The following is an 18,133-nucleotide window of genomic DNA, read 5'->3' as shown; positions in this document are numbered from 1 at the left end:
GAGACTGTAGCAAGTCTATTGTTAGGGGGGATGTACGAAGTCTATTTATAATTATATACATCGAAATCCCTGTCGGCTGTGTAAAATATTTCAATTAAACCAAACAATCCAGTATCCTTAAACTTTTCAACTTCTTATCTAACGTTTATCTAATTAAAGGCAATTTTTTTGCACATGTCATAGGGAAATTAGACGAAAACCTGTAGTGTTTGGGAGATAGCTACACATAGTGGGTGTGGTTACAATAACGGGAATCACATCGCACTGCGATAAATGTATGATAGACAACAAAACAGGAGTTATATTTGTAGTTCTTTATTTGAAATAAAAATATATTGCACTTTTTATGACACAAAATGAAAAAGATGTACATGTGTGTGGAGTAAAAAAGTGTAACGGGTCAAAGGTCAGAAAAGGCCGACCATTTTTACAAATATACAAAGCAGACTCATTAAATATTCTCCAGTATAAAACGTAAACGCCATGAATTGTATGATTAGCAAAAATTAGTATTTTAAGGTGCACAAAGCAACTGGAACTAAATGTTTTTTCATTGCATGTTTTAACTTCCGGTACATCGTCTTACTTCAACTGCTTGTGGTTTCACTGATTTGGTTTTTAGAATGTAAGTTGTGCCATATTTTATTCTATATAAGAATAAGTTAGATTTATATACTATAATATAATGACAATTCAACTCAATATACATATACAAAAATTACCCTAGTTATTTACAGGAAAACATCATTAGTTATAAATACATATATATCTTATGTACAATTAAGCATACCAAACTATGACGAGGGATGTAAAATGTAGCACATACGACATAGAAGTATACGAGGACAGAAAATAAAAGGTACGACACAGATATAAAGGAAAGGGATACAAAACATCTCGAGATAGTTAAGAGAATAGATAAAGGTAAGAACGATTTCGGGGCAATTAAAACGGAATAACGAAGGAAAAAACAAGGTACATGAAACGAGACAGAAAAATACGAGAAACGAGATCTGACAAAAGGAGAAAAGGTAACGACGAAACGAGAACAGACAAAATAACGAGGGAAATATCACGAGGTAACGACAAAAGACAAAATAACGAGGGAAATGGTCTCAAGGTAACGACGTCCAACAAAACATACTTACAGGCCAATGGTAGTATAGCTTTGTATTAAAGTTATCCATTGTACCTACGTATACCCCCTCTACAGTCTGTGTACAATACAGGATGGACAGAAAAACAATCGTGTTCTATCTTATGTCTATCTCGATCGATCTTTGAGTCCCAATAACTTTACGTTCTAAATATATTTATGATAACAGAATGAGATCAACATGTACTGTTAGATATACTTTCGGTCAGTCAGATTCACCATTCCGAATACGATGTACGCACATTGTATACAACGTATGCTTCATACATATAGCAATGTACACATCGCAGAAATACACTGTGTATATATCTATGTATATATACAATGTATGATTTAATCCCATATACAATAGGTAGTAGGTGCATGTATATACTGTATAGTTATCATACACAGCACAACAATGTTCATGAAAAGTACACCAAAATATACAGTTTCTATATTGTTAACAATGATTCAATGTAAACATGATACAATGTAGACAATGATACAATGTAGAAATTAATACAATGTAGACAATGATACAATGTAAACATAATACAATGTAAACATGATACAATGTAGACAATGATACAATGTAGAAAATAATACAATGTAGACAATGATACAATGTAAACATGATACAATGTAGACAATGATACAATGTAAACATGATACAATGTAGACAATGATGAACATGATACAATGTAGACAATGATACAATGTAAACATGATACAATGTAAACATGATACAATGTAGACAATGATACAATGTAGACAATGATACAATGTAGACAATGATACAATGTAAACATGATACAATGTAGACAATGATACAATGTAGACAATGATACAATGTAAACATGATACATTGTAGAAAGCAAGGCTATTGTGATGGCACCCGTTTTAGCGTTGAAGTATAGACTAGTGGAATAACAACGTCACTGTCTGGTTATATCCACTGATGTATCACCTGAGTCAGAGAAAAAAGAACTGTCAAAAGAACTATTGCTAGTTTCCTCAAAATTTGGCTTTCCTTCCCGATTGAGAGCTTGTAACATTCGAGCACTATGTTCCTGTGCTTTGGCCCGTAAAGCAGCGATACTTTCCGACCGGAACTCATCTTTATGTTTGTCATCTGTTCCCTCCTCTTCCGTATTCTCTTCCTCTTTCATCTTTTTAGACGCTTCGATAGACTTCTTGTGCATACCTAGATGGTGGATAAACAAAACAAAGAAATCAATCACAGTTTACTGCAGTACATTTGTATGAATGTGTCTATGCAGATAAAGCTTCAGAAATTATTACGAACACTTATAGTCATCACGACATTGAACTCTATGACGTACCCAACAGCCACGGTGCGTTTGACTTGTCGATGCCTTTGTTAGCTGATTTCAGGATAGATTCCGGAAGCGGAAGTGCATGTCTAACCATGGCTCCGTACAGACCATATTCTGCCATAATGCTACTTTTCCCCCAGGTCTTCTCGCTCTTTCGCCATTTTGCTCGTCTGTTTTGAAACCATACCTAGAAATATAAACAAATTCACTAATTATTTTGATTTGAGACCTACACTTTCGGGGTTATTTTCTATTTTCAAAATCGAACAGAATTTCATTTCCTATCTCCTGTAAGAGCAAAGCTTGAAACAATTAGGTGTTTCAACAATACATTATATTTTGAATGTAATTATCTGAGGAATACTAACGTACAGAATTAAACATATGCATCTGCTGTAATGACAAATTATCATAATTAGAGGTAAAACCTTGGAATTTTGAAAAACAGAAAAAAACTCACAGTGTAAACAGAGATTTTTTTATCAAGAAATTACACTACGCTTAAACTAAACTATGTTAGTCAGCGATAGGCAAAGCAAAATATCTACTGAATGTATGAGAAAGTCAGCATTACGCCAACCAACATGTCATACAAAGCTTTGGCTGACGTCACCGGGTTTTATAATTTGAACCTGTCCGTATAGAATCACACATGCCGCTTATCTGAGACTTTATCGTGCGTATCTATTAGATAGATGTTGGAGGCGATCACGCAGTACAGAGCTGTCAGTTGCCTAGTCCGTTATTCCCGTGTAACCACGAATCTGGAAGGGACGAGCACGTCAAATTTCCTCCCCTATCTTGAGCCAACAGAATAAATAAACACACTTTGCTGTGTAAATTTTGATAGCAACACTAATTACCCCACGATTTTGACGTTCGCCAATAATTCCTCATGCCGGGATTTTGATTTTTGTCTCTGATTGTGGCAAAGTTTTGGGTCTCAAAGTGCACGTGACAACCTATCGGGTGTCGGGTTAATACAAGGTTAAAATAACTTGACCTTGAATCCCGGGTTGTGAGGGAGGGGCGAGAGAGGGGAAGGGTATACGGCTGTATTTGCAAGGTCTTTGTACGGTTTGTGGAATATAGAAGTTGTTTTCTTTTCATATGCATCAAAGATAAACGAAAATTGAAAACAGATAGACAGGGAACGCATGCCTCCAACTGTATTTACACAGTTTAAGTAGAGATAAATCTTTTTTTGTATTATCTCAGATATCTTAAGCATCAAAATTCCAAGGCGATATCAAAGCTTGATCAATAAACAATCATTGACTTTTCAAACGTATACACCAAGTCCTCGAAATGAAATTGTGGATAAAATTTAGAACGTACATTTCAAAACATTATAATAAACAACACGTAATTGTGTTTTTTCCGTGTAATCGGTCATTTCTGTGGTCCTCTGTCAATATCCTATTATATATGTGTACCTGAATACGATCCTCAGGGAGATCAATCTTCAGGGCCAACACCTCCCGAGTGTACAGGTCAGGGTAATGTGCCTCCTTAAATGTCTTCTCCAGTTCGTCACTCTGGTAACTCGTAAATATGGTCCTACATCAAAGAGAATAAAATATTACATTAAAATAACGTATTTAATACTGCTTCCATGTAGTTGACTTTAAATTTGTGTTCTATTAGTATGTTTACATAAATAACGAGCTGTACATATATAACGAGATGTACATATATAACGAGATGTACATATATAACGAGCTGTACATACACTTCTTTTTGATATCCAAGATTTTAGTAACTTTATATGTCTGTGACGGCAAGTTGTAAATTTGTCTTTGAAAACAGAATTATATTTGTTGTTTCATAAATAATAATGGCATGCATCTTTTAGAATATGGTGACATCAAAGTCGTATAATTGAAAGTATTGCTGGTAACTCTTCACAGCCATCGACAGCTTTAATTAAAACTCCGGGTAAAAATTCCGACTTACAAGGAAAGTCATGACGGGTAATTGGTGTCGGGTTTGTGCTGATTGGGCTGTTTATCTCGGCGCATGACACCAAATCGATCTGTAGCTTACCGCACTTCGCTTCCGAATAATCCGGTCATTTCATATGATACTAAATTGGAAAATGTAATGGGTAATTTTGCTCATTACCGACAACCCGTCACTACAAATACACATCGTTATTTATTTGACATCAGCAGTTCAACATGCGATTGTCATGCCCTGCCATTCTGTTTCGCCATAATCGGGACGTGATCAGCGAACTCTTCAGCGTAAAAAGATTGGTAAGTGAGTCGACCAATGGCGCGCTGTAATTGTTCAATGGTTTACTCTGGCGAGCTCATTAATTTACGCGCTAGACAATGGACCGCCTGCTAGCAAGACTGGTTATGGTAATGAATTGTTCAGTTTTTGGTTAGCTGGTGTCACAGATTAAGTTACAATGTAATACCGATATTGGAAAGTAATTACAGACGGGAGACGTACAACGATATTGTATTCTCAGAAATAAAGGAAGTGGTCAAGACGGTATTGAAAGACTCTGGTGAGCAGCGTCGTTTCTTTTTGAAAAATGATTACAGGTTACAGTGTTCCTTTAATCAGTCAAGTCAATGTAATATAAATTTAGTTGTGTAGTAAAAACAGGATCACCGAATACTTGATGACCGGTAGTGCTATGTACATTGTATTACAATGTATTGTTTCATTTGATACTGTATTACTATAATATACTGTCATTACGATGTGATATGTTATGCCCTATAGTCCACTTAGGAAGTCATTTTAGTAATCTTTATCTATATCGGTAGTTTTGTAAACAGTGAACAAAGCAAGTATCATTTATGGAAAAAAATTGAACGTGAAAACGAGAACTTTTATTTGTATATTTCCTTTTATAATCTTGGTTGTGATTCTTAAGACAGAGTGTATCCTCTGGGATATGGTGATAAGTGAACGCTCTGATTATAATGGGAATCCGCCTGATAAAAACCTTGGAGTTGGACAAGATATAAAATGAACTGCTACACACGAGGAAAAGTGACTCCGACCGCAACACCTGTAAAAGTGACTAAAGCCTTACCTATGTCTGCGTCTCTTCTTCTGTTTCTTGCCGTGGCCACCACACTCCGACTTCTGTATGTGTGCACATTCTGGTCTCTGGGGCACTGTAAGCACAAAGCGGCCATTGAGTGGATTTTTTTTTTTTTTTTTCATTTCAACATATATGTATATTTATCAGTCGGTTTATTCAGGGACCAGTTCCGTGCTTTTGTAAGACGTTTGCATTAGACGGAGTATATCTCTTAAATATTACATATACTCAAGACAGACATAACGGACAATTCTTGACAAAAACGTGGCTGCCTGTATTTTGAAACCCCTCTCAACATCATGTTTTCTATAAACATTCTAACGACAGAACGTTATCGTTATGTAATGTCACACTTATAGTTATGTATGTTATAGTAGATATTTCATTGTTTCCCCTTTGATAAATACATTTCAGGATTATGGCAGAATATCCATTTTTTAACGGTTGCGAAGCACAGTGAAAAATATAGATTGTGTCTTCCATATAAGTGAAATGTATGTGATAATTAACGGGAAACCATCAAATTTTCTTGGGTTTTTTTAAGTCTTAAAGGAAATAAACAGAAGGAAATATCCGAGCCAACACATAAGATAAAGGGGTGTTTAACAAAAAGGTTTGGGAAATCATAGCGCGGTCTCTGACCTCAGAGAATTTGACGTTTCGCTTGACAAGACGCCGCCATTTTAAATGGGCTGCTTTGTAGTGTATTCTACCATGCTGTAATGTGGTACTAGTCGCTTACAACATAGTTTTTGTACCAAATTAAAGAAAATCAGAAGCGTACGCTGGAATTATTTTATAGAAAAAACAACTTATCAACCTTCCCTTCATTTTAGACCGTACAGGAAAATCAGCTTATTTGAATGCAATGACTAGAAAACACCTCTCTTTTTGGTTAAAACAACGGTAGTTTTATCATCACTGGAAAATTTATATCATCACTGGTGATCCTTATCTTATCACCACAATGATGATTCAAGTTTTTTGTGATATTGACAACTTTTTATATTTCACTGACAAAATTTAAATAAACACACAGGACTTCACTTGTTTATGCACAGGAAATGACGTGTTTGTTACTGTAATCATATGCTCATCACATCCCTGTTGCGAGAGATGGGACAACTACTGATTGCTGCGATGTACCAAGACAGACCGGTCAAGCTTGACCGCAAAACCACAGGATGGGACCGGGTAGGGAACAGTCACCCCTCCAACTAACCGGAAGCGTGCATCGATATTAAAATATTTACATAATCACTCATCTTGAAACGGCGCCTACATGTGTAAATCCTGATATACATATGCGTAAACTAGAAAATATCGAAATTTCCCAGACTCGCCGGCTGTCAGGTCTTAGGTTCATTCATAAAACAATAAGTGGGTCAGCTTGTGGCCGAGGAAAGACTTAAGTAAATTGAAGGTGATTAAGGGAAGGGGTGGTAAGAAGATGTCAGTATGGCGCGCAGGTAAACACACCACTCGAACGACTGTCAACAAGCTTGAGTACCAGTAGAGAGACTTAGAGTGTCAAAGGTTTCCCCATTTTCACTTGATTTTGTTTAAACTCAAGATAACGTGAACAGAAAGTTTAAAATCTACAATTGTTGTCAAAATTGACCTCAAGGATTTATTAGATTGTGATTTGCTGAAGCCGGCGTGGGAGTCCGACAAGAGGAGACTAAAACCTTCTCGAGTTGTGGACAGTGTTCTGACGCCAGTCCATACTAAAAACATAGCTAACTCTCGCGTGCGTCGCTGCGTTATACTCCTGCAGAAAGTGGCGCGTGCTGGTACCTCATATACCCTGCCACTCTAACATTGTACATTAAGACGTGTTTTAAATGCAGTAATAACTGTTTAGAGAATGTCGTTCCGAAATCTCACCTAGAGTGAATCACTGAATCAGGTGATAAACAAGAAACCACCATTCGTTTTGTGTCATTTTACTCTGTATGACGAAATCAACATTCTGTTTCTTTAATTTCTTTTCATAACTACTGCTGTCCATCAGCTTTCAAACACCTCTGATATTTCGAAAACATATATGTTAATCTTCGATTCCATTTGTTTCGGTATGAAAACCACTTTTGCCCTTCTTGTTTCCCGTACTAAAGTTTAATGATTGTGGACATCCAAAACTTATTAAAAAGGACGAATGTATCATAATTTATGCACTAAAAACAGTTTCTTCTGAGGATCAAGATGATTATACAAAAACACATTTTCGTATAGGTTAACGAGTTAAATGATATACATTATAGCACCCCGTAATGTGTTCGGATACTGGATTGTATAAAGTCAAGACCTTTGCATAAATTAACACAGCTTTGCTGCGCAAATGAGTTTCATTTCTGTCAAGCGATTGGCTCGCGTATTTACTTTGATAATAGAAAGCAGCGACAAGTGAGTTGAATAGTTTTTATATAGTTGCCATATTCAATTAATCCTTGGCTGGCTTGTTTCTCTAGCTTGATTATACTGTACAACGTTACATATATGTAACTCTGCCTGGCTGAGGTCAAACAGTGACGTGGAATATAATCAAATGCCTAAATGGATATGCACATCAAGATGTCCCAATACACAGTATCACATAGTTTACATCTTAATTTCGTTTTCTCCTTTTTCAAGTGGATTGAAGTTTTTCAGATGAAACCAGTTTGATGTTTTGTTTTCCACCCACTCGAGTCTTTCTCAGCTCGAGTCAGAGCGACACTTGTTGGTCAATAGTGAACAATAACGGCCAAAACTAGAGGAGATTGGATGGACTAGCGAGACAGAACAGAACGTCATCAAAGAATGACCATAGAAAGTTTAAGAATTCCACAGCGCTAGTCAAGAATAGAGCCGTGAATGTCACGATTTATACTGTTAATTGCTCAGCTGGAGAAGCACAACAAGTTAGTAACTCTAGCACGTCTCCCTAAAAAGGTCTCGCCCTGGACATCGGTCCCGCGGTGAAGATTAAGTAGTCACACAAATCAGTTGGCCTGCTCAATTGAACAGCTCTAGTGTCTGATAATGATGAAATCACCACAACTTTTACAAAGAAGAGCTAATGACGATATCGTCCTGTATAATTAGACTCCTCGCCGAGATCCATTTTAAAAGTTTTAATCTAATAAGAAATGAAATGTCAGACTGATTCGGCCACGGCAATGTGTTGGACAAGACGTGGCTGCTGCTTACTCATTAGGGTGTTGACACATCAGTATGTTTTGCACCAATTTGTAACAGGAACAAACTCTGGTATTGTAGTTAACAAAACAGGTACCGGTCGATAGTGTCAGGATGTGTTATAGAATACAATCAGACGAGTTCGGAAATGACAGGTTTCGTTATTATAAGATGATTCAATAGATTCTGTCACTGTTAAACCATCGTTTGGACTTTTTTTATACAATCGGGTGTTGTTTGTGAAGAAAGTGTTTAAGGCGATAGAAATTCAATATTTCCATTGAGCTCGCAGAAAATATTGTGAAGCATCAGAAATTTGATCTGTTTTTAATTAGAACTTTGATTTAGATGTCGTACTGATAAAATTCGAAATTATCAGTATCAATTGCTTTCATATTATTTGTGATCATAGTTATTAAGCATTTTGATATCGAACAGGCGAAATCACTTTCTCCCGTGACCATTATCGAACAGTTTTTTTAATTTTCTATCTCCCAATGTTGTATTATGATATAAACTTACGAACTTTGAAAAAATTGTCTCCTTTTACTTTTTCATTTCTATAATTATTTGGTTTAATTTATCCCTGTAGTGTTGTTAAAACTGGAAATCAATCAACCAGTGAAAACAATGAGAACGTCACATTTAAGCTATTTAAAGGTCAAAGGTCGCCTAAAGGATATAGGATATAGTAATTTACCAAGATCAAATAAATGCTTAAGTATATTGTGATTAGAGTTACGAGTAATTCTCCGTCATAAATTGACTTGTTCCATATTGATACGACATCGCTAAAACTCCGTCATCAATTGACTTGTTCCATATTGATAGGACATCGCTAAAACTCCGTCATCAATTGACTTGTTCCATATTGATACGACATCGCTAAAACTCCGTCATTAATTGTTCCATATTGATACGACATCGCTAAAACTCCGTCATTAATTGTTCCATATTGATACGACATCGCTAAAACTCCGTCATCAATTGTTCCATATTGATACGACATCGCTAAAACTCCGTCATCAATTGACTTGTTCCATATTGATACGACATCGCTAAAACTCCGTCATTAATTGTTCCATATTGATACGACATCGCTAAAACTCCGTCATCAATTGACTCGTTCCATATTGATACGACATCGCTAAAACTCCGTCATTAATTGTTCCATAATGATACGACATCGCTAAAACTCCGTCATAAATTGACTCGTTCCGTGTTGATACGACATCGATAAAACTCCGTCATCAATTGACTTGTTCCGTGTCGATACGACATCGCTAAAACTCCGTCATAAACTGACTCGTTCCATATTCAAAGGCGTAGCAATAATGTATGCTTGTATGCTTAAACATACACTCGAATTCCATTGAGATATATTTGCCCTACTTTTTTAACCTTATTGCGCCCCTAGACCCCCTTAACCGGGGCTTCGCCCTTGGATCCTCTCTTGAAAGCATACACTCTTAAAAATGTTTTGCTACGCCACTGATATTGATACGACATCGCTAAAACTCCGTCATTAATTGTTCCATAATGATACGACATCGCTAAAACTCCGTCATTAATTGACTCGTTCCATATTGATACGACATCGCTAAAACTCCTTCATTAATTGACTCGTTCCATATTGATACGACATCGCTAAAACTCCGTCATCAATTGACTTGTTCCATATTGATACGACATCGCTAAAACTCCGTCATCAATTGTTCCATATTGATTTGTTTCTTGTTTCATATTGATACGACATCGCTAAAACTCCTTCATAAATTGACTCGTTCCATATTGATACGACATCGCTAAAACTCCGTCATCAATTGTTCCATATTGATACGACATCGCTAAAACTCCGTCATTAATTGACTTGTTTCTAACCGGAAAATGGTTTATGTTTGAATATGTTATATTTTATTGATATCAAAAACACTGTGTTTACTACAGCGACGCCAATGTGTTTATATAGTTGTGTTATTATTGTGGCGACCTGGAGAGGTACCAATTAGCTGGGCCGCCCGGGTACATAGTCTCTGTCCCTCTCCCCCTGGAGGTAACATTAGGTCTATATTGTAACATTGGAGTGATGTCCCGCTCGATAGTTATTTAATCAGATTTGCTTGTTTATCGCGTGGCTTAAGAAAATACAAAATCCTTGGAGACCGCCATTATTAGCTGAATATTTACTTTCTGGTCAGATTTGTTCAGTTTCAGTGACGACAGACCCTCACTACAAGTATGCCACTTAACGCGGATTTTTGTTGAATGATTTTGTCGACTTCCGGTGGGCGTGGTTAGTGAATACAGGTAAACAGTGGGGATGGATAACCTACATTAATGAATCTTGTAGACAAATAATTAAGGGTTTATCTACTCCTTTTTGCTTCTCAATAATATTTTTTGTTTTGTTGATTTTGTTTTAAATAGAAAAAGTAGAAGTAGTTGTTTTATTGATCTATTTTAAAGCAATCAACAAAACTTTCCATAAAACTTATACCTTCGCAGGCAAACAAATAGTTTTTAAATCATTGCATGAAAGAGCTGTTACATATCAAAATATTACTTTAAATTCAGACGTTTAACGTCATCAAAATATTACTTTAAATTCAGACGATTTATGTTAAGATATAGTAATCCAGACCTCACGGAGAGAAATGTTTCCATCCGTTTACTGGCCTTTTTATATTTACATAACGTAATAGTAATTTTTCAGTTGTTCTAAAAATACGTAATATGTATTGTATCGGTAATTATAATTTATAGAACCTGTTAAATGTCCAGCTGATGTGAATCTTATCAACAGTTTCTGTTTAAAGTCTTTAGTATATTGTTTGTAAATCAACTCTCTCATAGTTTTAAGGAGAGACAGTTCACGGGTCCTATTCCTTTTGTTTAATTCATTTTTAAAATATGCGTCTGCAAAATTTGTAAACAGTCCATATAAAATTTGCGTCTCAACCATAAATACAAATTTGCAAACCATCCCTATAAAACTTCGTGCTTAAAACAAAGCTACGAAATCCAGATGTAAAATTCGTGATTAATCAATGTCAAAGTTAACAATCCGAAACTTTGTACCGAATCGATTGTGTCCAATCCGCGGATACTAAAATCAGAGTCCATTCAAATAAAAAATACTTAAGCAAGATCGATATGAGAGCTTGACCGCATTCAATGGATATCATAATTTGCGTGCAAAACATGAAAATGATTAATAAAATATATTCGTTTACACGTAATGGTAAGGTTTGATAGAATAAATTATCCATCGATAATACCACGCTGTCGATGATAACGTGGTTTCTGAGTATTTGGTTTTAAAATAAATGTGACGATTGAAATATCAATAAACGATTAAAATGTTTTAAATATCCTTTAATAATTTACTGATGAATTATGAATCCCGGTAAACTTTCTATAATCACCATTTCTGATATAACTGTTGAATATGCACGTATTGTGAAACCCAACTGTAATTATAACGTGCGATGAAGTTTTAACATAAACATATGTACATTGTATTATGTACGAGGTGTAAGCAACGACCGACTATCAAGTAAGTTTTCAATACATTAAATTGTCCACAATACACTTGTAAATGGTAACCATGGGAAATGTAAATCATAGTGTGAATATATTATAAATGGCTGGTGAATGTGCATGTAAATAGCGACTTACTCAGTAGACAATATGACTTACACAGTAGACAATATGACTTACTCAGTGGACAATATGACTTACTCAGTGGACAATATGACTTACTCAGTAGACAATATGACTTACTCAGTAGACAATATGACTTACTCAGTGGACATAATGACTTACTCAGTAGACAATATGACTTACTCAGTAGACAATATGACTTACTCATTGAACATTATGACTTACTTATTGGACAATATGTCTTACTTATTGGACAATATGACTTACTCAGTAGACAATATGACTTACTCAGTGGACAATATGTCTTACTTATTGGACAATATGACTTACTCAGTGGACATTATGACTTACTCAGTAGACAATATGACTTACTGAGTGGACATAATGACTTACTCAGTAGACAATATAACTTGCTCAGTAGACATTATGACTTACTCAGTGGACAATATGACTTACTCAGTGGACATAATGACTTACTCAGTAGACAATATAACTTACTCAGTAGACAATATGACTTACTCAGTAGACAATATGACTTACTCAGTAGCCATTATGACTTACTCAGTAGACATTATGACTTACTCAGTAGACAATATGACTTACTCAGTGGACATAATGACTTACTCAGTAGACAATATAACTTACTCAGTAGACAATATAACTTACTCAGTAGACAATATGACTTACTCAGTAGACAATATGACTTACTCAGTGGACATAATGACTTACTCAGTGGACATTATGACTTACTTATTGGACAATATGACTTACTTATTGGACATTATGACTTACTCCATGGACAATATGACTTACTTATTGGACATTATGACTTACTCAGTAGACATAATGACTTACTCAGTAGACAATATGACTTACTCAGTAGACAATATGACTTACTCAGTGGACATAATGACTTACTCAGTAGACAATATGACTTACTCAGTAGACAATATGACTTACTCAGTGGACAATATGACACTCAGTATGACTTACTCAGTGGACATAATGACTTACTCAGTGGACATTATGACTTACTCAGTGGACAATATGACTTACTTATTGGACAATATGACTTACTTATTGGACATTATGACTTACTCCATGGACAATATGACTTACTTATTGGACATTATGACTTACTCAGTAGACATAATGACTTACTCAGTAGACAATATGACTTACTCAGTAGACAATATGACTTACTCAGTGGACATAATGACTTACTCAGTAGACAATATGACTTACTCAGTAGACAATATGACTTACTCAGTGGACATAATGACTTACTCAGTAGACAATATAACTTACTCAGTAGACAATATGACTTACTCAGTAGACAATATGACTTACTCAGTGGACATAATGACTTACTCAGTGGACATTATGACTTACTCAGTGGACAATATGACTTACTTATTGGACAATATGACTTACTTATTGGACATTATGACTTACTCAGTAGACAATATGACTTACTCAGTAGACAATATGACTAACTCTGTAGACAATATGACTTACTCAGTAGACAATATGACTTACTCAGTGGACAATATGACTTACTCAGTGGACATAATGACTTACTCAGTGGACAATATGTCTTACTTATTGGACATTATGACTTACTCAGTAGACAATATGACTTACTCCGTGGACAATATGTCTTACTCAGTGGACATTATGACTTACTCATTGGACAATATGTCTTACTCAGTAGACATTATGACTTACTCAGTGGACATAATGACTTACTTATTGGACATAATGTCTGACTTATTGGACATTATGACTTACTCAGTAGACAATATGACTTACTCAGTGAACAATATGACTTACTCAGTAGACATAATGACTTACTTATTGGACATAATGTCTGACTTATTGGACATTATGACTTACTCAGTAGACAATATGACTTACTCAGTGAACAATATGTCTTACTCAGTAGACATAATGACTTACTTATTGGACATAATGTCTGACTTATTGGACATTATGACTTACTCAGTAGACAATATGACTTACTCAGTGAACAATATGACTTACTCAGTAGACATTATGACTTACTCAGTGGACATAATGACTTACTCAGTGAACAATATGTCTTACTCAGTAGACATAATGACTTACTTATTGGACATAATGTCTTACTTATTGGACATTATGACTTACTCAGTAGACAATATGACTTACTCAGTGGACATAATGACTTACTCAGTAGACAATATGACTTACTCAGTGGACAATATGACTTACTCAGTGGACAATATGACTTACTCAGTGGACATAATGACTTACTCAGTGGACATTATGACTTACTGAGTGGACAATATGACTTACTCAGTAGACAATATAACGTGGCATCATTCATATCAAAGTGTTTATTCGCTTAAAGTATCTATACGAGGTTTTACGGGGTGTATTTCTGTGCAGGAGCATACACGGCAGGTAAAGCAAATTATGTACTATAATTATTTTATTGTTTTATATTATAGATCATATTATAAATTATACATTATATTATAGATTATATTATACATTATATTATAGATTATATTATAAATTATACATTATATTATAGATCATGTTATAAATTATACATTATATTATAGATTATATTATAAATTATACATTATATTATAGATCATATTATAAATTATACGTTATATTATAGATTATATTATAAATTATACATTATATTATAGATTATATTATAAATTATACATTATATTATAGATTATTTTTTGGCGAAAAGAAATCATCAACATATCTTAGATAAAAAGGCATATTTGAAATAGAAATTTAATATGAATTTGATACATTAAGCTTTGCAAAACGTCTGAAAACTTAAGGAAATAATTTAAATCATGTTTCATGAATTTCTTATTGTATTGTAATGAAGGGTGCCTGCACAATTTATTACCTGTTTTCGTAAATACAGAATCATGTCTTGAAGAAAGAAGAAATTAATAAATGCGATGTTGAGCAATACGCTTTATAGACACTGGCCTAATTCTAAACAGCCATAGACGTATTTTCGTGTCACTGACGACAACTTACCATCTTCCAGACAGGGTGCTTTAAGACCGTATCCCGGGTTTTCCCCGTACCTGGGTCCCGGGAGGTCGGTACTAGTCTGTACGGGGTTGGGCTGATACTGATTGTAGGATGTGTCCATCCGCCATGGGTTGAAGCTTGGACACGAGGTTTGTGGTATCATCGTTTGATCCCTGTAGTAATTCTGCTGAGGAGGCAAGTCCGCTCCACACGATCCGGAATTGTGTCCAGAGTTGAGTCCGGAAATATACATGACATTAGAAGGAGACATGCCCTGTGGATCTAGTAAATCCGGACTTGGGTTTTGTCGACAAGACGAAGCTGGAAGTCCAAGTATTTCCTGGATGGCGAAGGACGGGCGCTGGACAGTTTGTGTGTTATACATCTGCTGAAAGTGTCCACCGGAATTGTACTGAGACTGGAAACCAAGCATTGGTGGCGAACCCGAGTTTATAATAGAGTTTGCGGAATTAATTATTGTGTTCATTTTGTCAATTTTGTTCTCAAGTGACTATTGAAATAAGAATGTATAAAAGTGATGGGTAGTATCCAGTGTTGTTGTCAACTGCCTGCGATCAATTTTCACGTCTGTAGCGAACTAAATGTTAGCTTTCCTTGAGTAGTCTTACGAGGCCAATCTTGTCCATCGAATTACGAGTCAGTGCGCTAATAGGAGGTGTTACCGACGACCAACACGTTTTTATGCTCAATGTTTTATCTCTTATTCTACTCTGACAGAAATCCTCTGTAATCCAGGTAATTCACTACTCCCCTCAATCTATGTAGCTCTATAGGAATTTCTTGATTTCAAGTGCCGTCCCATAGACATGCTCTCGTGCAAAACTCGAGACCTAGACTTTTGACGTAAGATGTCACATCTAGTAATTAGCTATTGTCTTCCGGTATAAGCCCCGCCTACCTGGCGAGGGAAAGGTGTACGACCATACACCGTACAGGGACTGTTTGTCAATCACCCCAACACCTTGACAGCGCCGGCCGACTTCGGTGTCGGTCAGATGTAGGAAAACAAACACGAGTGCTCTGATTGGCAATAGCCCCGCAGTGAATTCACCATGGGGTCCCCTACCAACAGCATATACTTTTGACTGGTTTGAATTCATAGCCAAACAGTTACGATATTTTACACTAATTCAGCGTGTGATAAGGAGAGTTTCCCCAACGTTTAGTCGGAAGAATTTGGTGCTTTTTCCATTCTTTGCTTTATCTACATGTACACTTTAAATGCCTTATAGGACATTTGAAGAAAGTTAGGATGATGATAATACCCCCCCCCCAAACCCCTACACACACACTTTTTCTGTAGTGAAATAAATACATTTTCAACATTTTACCATAGAGATATGCTAATTCTTGAACTAGGAAAGAACATTTATAAGCGAGATAATCACGTGCTTGTAAAGTCAGAGAGAGCTAAAGTCGGTTCGGATGAATTAAATCTAAGCAATCTACATTAATACAGATATCTTCTGTAGATCATATACCTGTCATAATCCAACCCCCTTTCTGATTGGTTGAGAAGATCAGGAGCTCAGTGACGCTATAAAGTGATACGTCAAAGGGAGATGTCGATGTCTTAAAACAAAGTGATCTGTTAAAGGGTTAGTGATTTGATTTTCCGTTTAGTGAATTCTTATACAGGTTTAATGATAATAAATGTTACAATCATTTCACGTAGAGAAGTATACGTATTGTAAAAATGTTAAAAATAGAATAAAAGGACATAGGTACGTCAGAGGTCTACCTCTGTTCCATGCCTATTCTCTTTCTCTCCTTTCGCGCCTTGCAATTTCCTTGGTTTTAATTACTGATAATTCCAATAATGAAATAAAACTAACTGAAAACAACCAAAGATTATCATCAACACTTGTCATCGTGTGTCACGTGTTGCAATGACATCACCCTAATCGATGTAAGGAACGATTGTCTTTATTTTATTCTTAAATCGTACTTATCGTCCGTGCCAGGAAACAAGAACTGGTGCTTTCTCCGTATGTAGACCCGGGAATTCACCTATCATCGCACCACACGTAGTCTTGGCGTGTACTTACTTCAGCATGTATACTGTACCATCGCCGATACACGTGCTCGTGTGTCTGTTTTATAAACAACTCCGATACACGTTGTTGACAATACCCTTACAATATATACTTTCTCCCATACCCGTGTTCGTGTATCCTCTACGTGCTGATGTATCCATCAAAATTGATGTAATTGCGAATCGATATTTTCTCATGACTATGAGCTTGTGTTTAAATACACCTTAACTGGTGTATCCATGAAGGTTTCTCACGTACGCGTGCTCGTGTTCCGTATGAGGCGTTTCGTCAATGTCGGGGTGTGTGATTCCCATCGCCTCGCTAATGGAGTTAAATAGCGACTGGGTATGATCTAACACAATTGTCACCTCTAACAAAGCCATCTTAAAGAGCCTACAGTGTGACAACTGTACCTGTCAGTTTCCAGGGCTACCTGTGGAGGCGATGAATCCGTATAGTGTCATACCAATAAGGCTGACCACCTCGGCTTCCATCCGGCCACCCGACATGTCAGGCCTGACATCTCTGACAGTCACACATATTTGCTACATACACATCTACCCCTTTCACGTAATGTCACAAAGCGTTTACAATGATCAGACCGCCACGACAATACTGTCATACCTTTGCTAGAAAT

General features: G+C 36.0%; 1 protein-coding gene across 1 annotated transcript; it reads right to left on the bottom strand.

The window, feature by feature from the left end:
• Positions 1-2,073: 2,073 nt before the first annotated feature.
• On the bottom strand, positions 2,074-15,926 carry LOC132555143 (visual system homeobox 2-like). The gene is made up of 5 exons (XM_060219491.1): positions 15,443-15,926; positions 5,531-5,615; positions 3,912-4,035; positions 2,482-2,662; positions 2,074-2,342 (listed from the first exon to the last, which is right to left on the bottom strand). Exons 1-5 carry the CDS (start codon positions 15,924-15,926, stop codon positions 2,074-2,076), a joined length of 1,143 nt encoding a protein of 380 aa, XP_060075474.1.
• Between the last annotated feature and the right edge of the window lie 2,207 nt (positions 15,927-18,133).

This window comes from Ylistrum balloti, unplaced genomic scaffold (assembly GCF_031769215.1).
Source record: "Ylistrum balloti isolate Yb309-2 unplaced genomic scaffold, AGI_CSIRO_Ybal_v1 Utg370454, whole genome shotgun sequence".
Lineage (NCBI taxonomy): Eukaryota > Metazoa > Mollusca > Bivalvia > Pectinida > Pectinidae > Ylistrum > Ylistrum balloti.
Note: the sequence above shows the minus strand (reverse complement) of the source record. Positions and strands in the feature narration are given on the sequence as shown.

What these genes read in the sequence shown, in the direction of transcription:
- LOC132555143 (XM_060219491.1), bottom strand. Translation starts at nt 15,926, where the DNA reads ATGAACACAATAATTAATTCCGCAAACTCTATTATAAACTCGGGTTCG. An exon ending in AGCACCCTGTCTGGAAGATG is followed by an intron (nt 5,616 to 15,442) that starts GTAAGTTGTCGT and finishes TTGTGCTTACAG; the next exon opens with TGCCCCAGAGACCAGAATGT. An exon ending in TCCCTGAGGATCGTATTCAG is followed by an intron (nt 2,663 to 3,911) that starts GTACACATATAT and finishes TTATATTTCTAG; the next exon opens with GTATGGTTTCAAAACAGACG.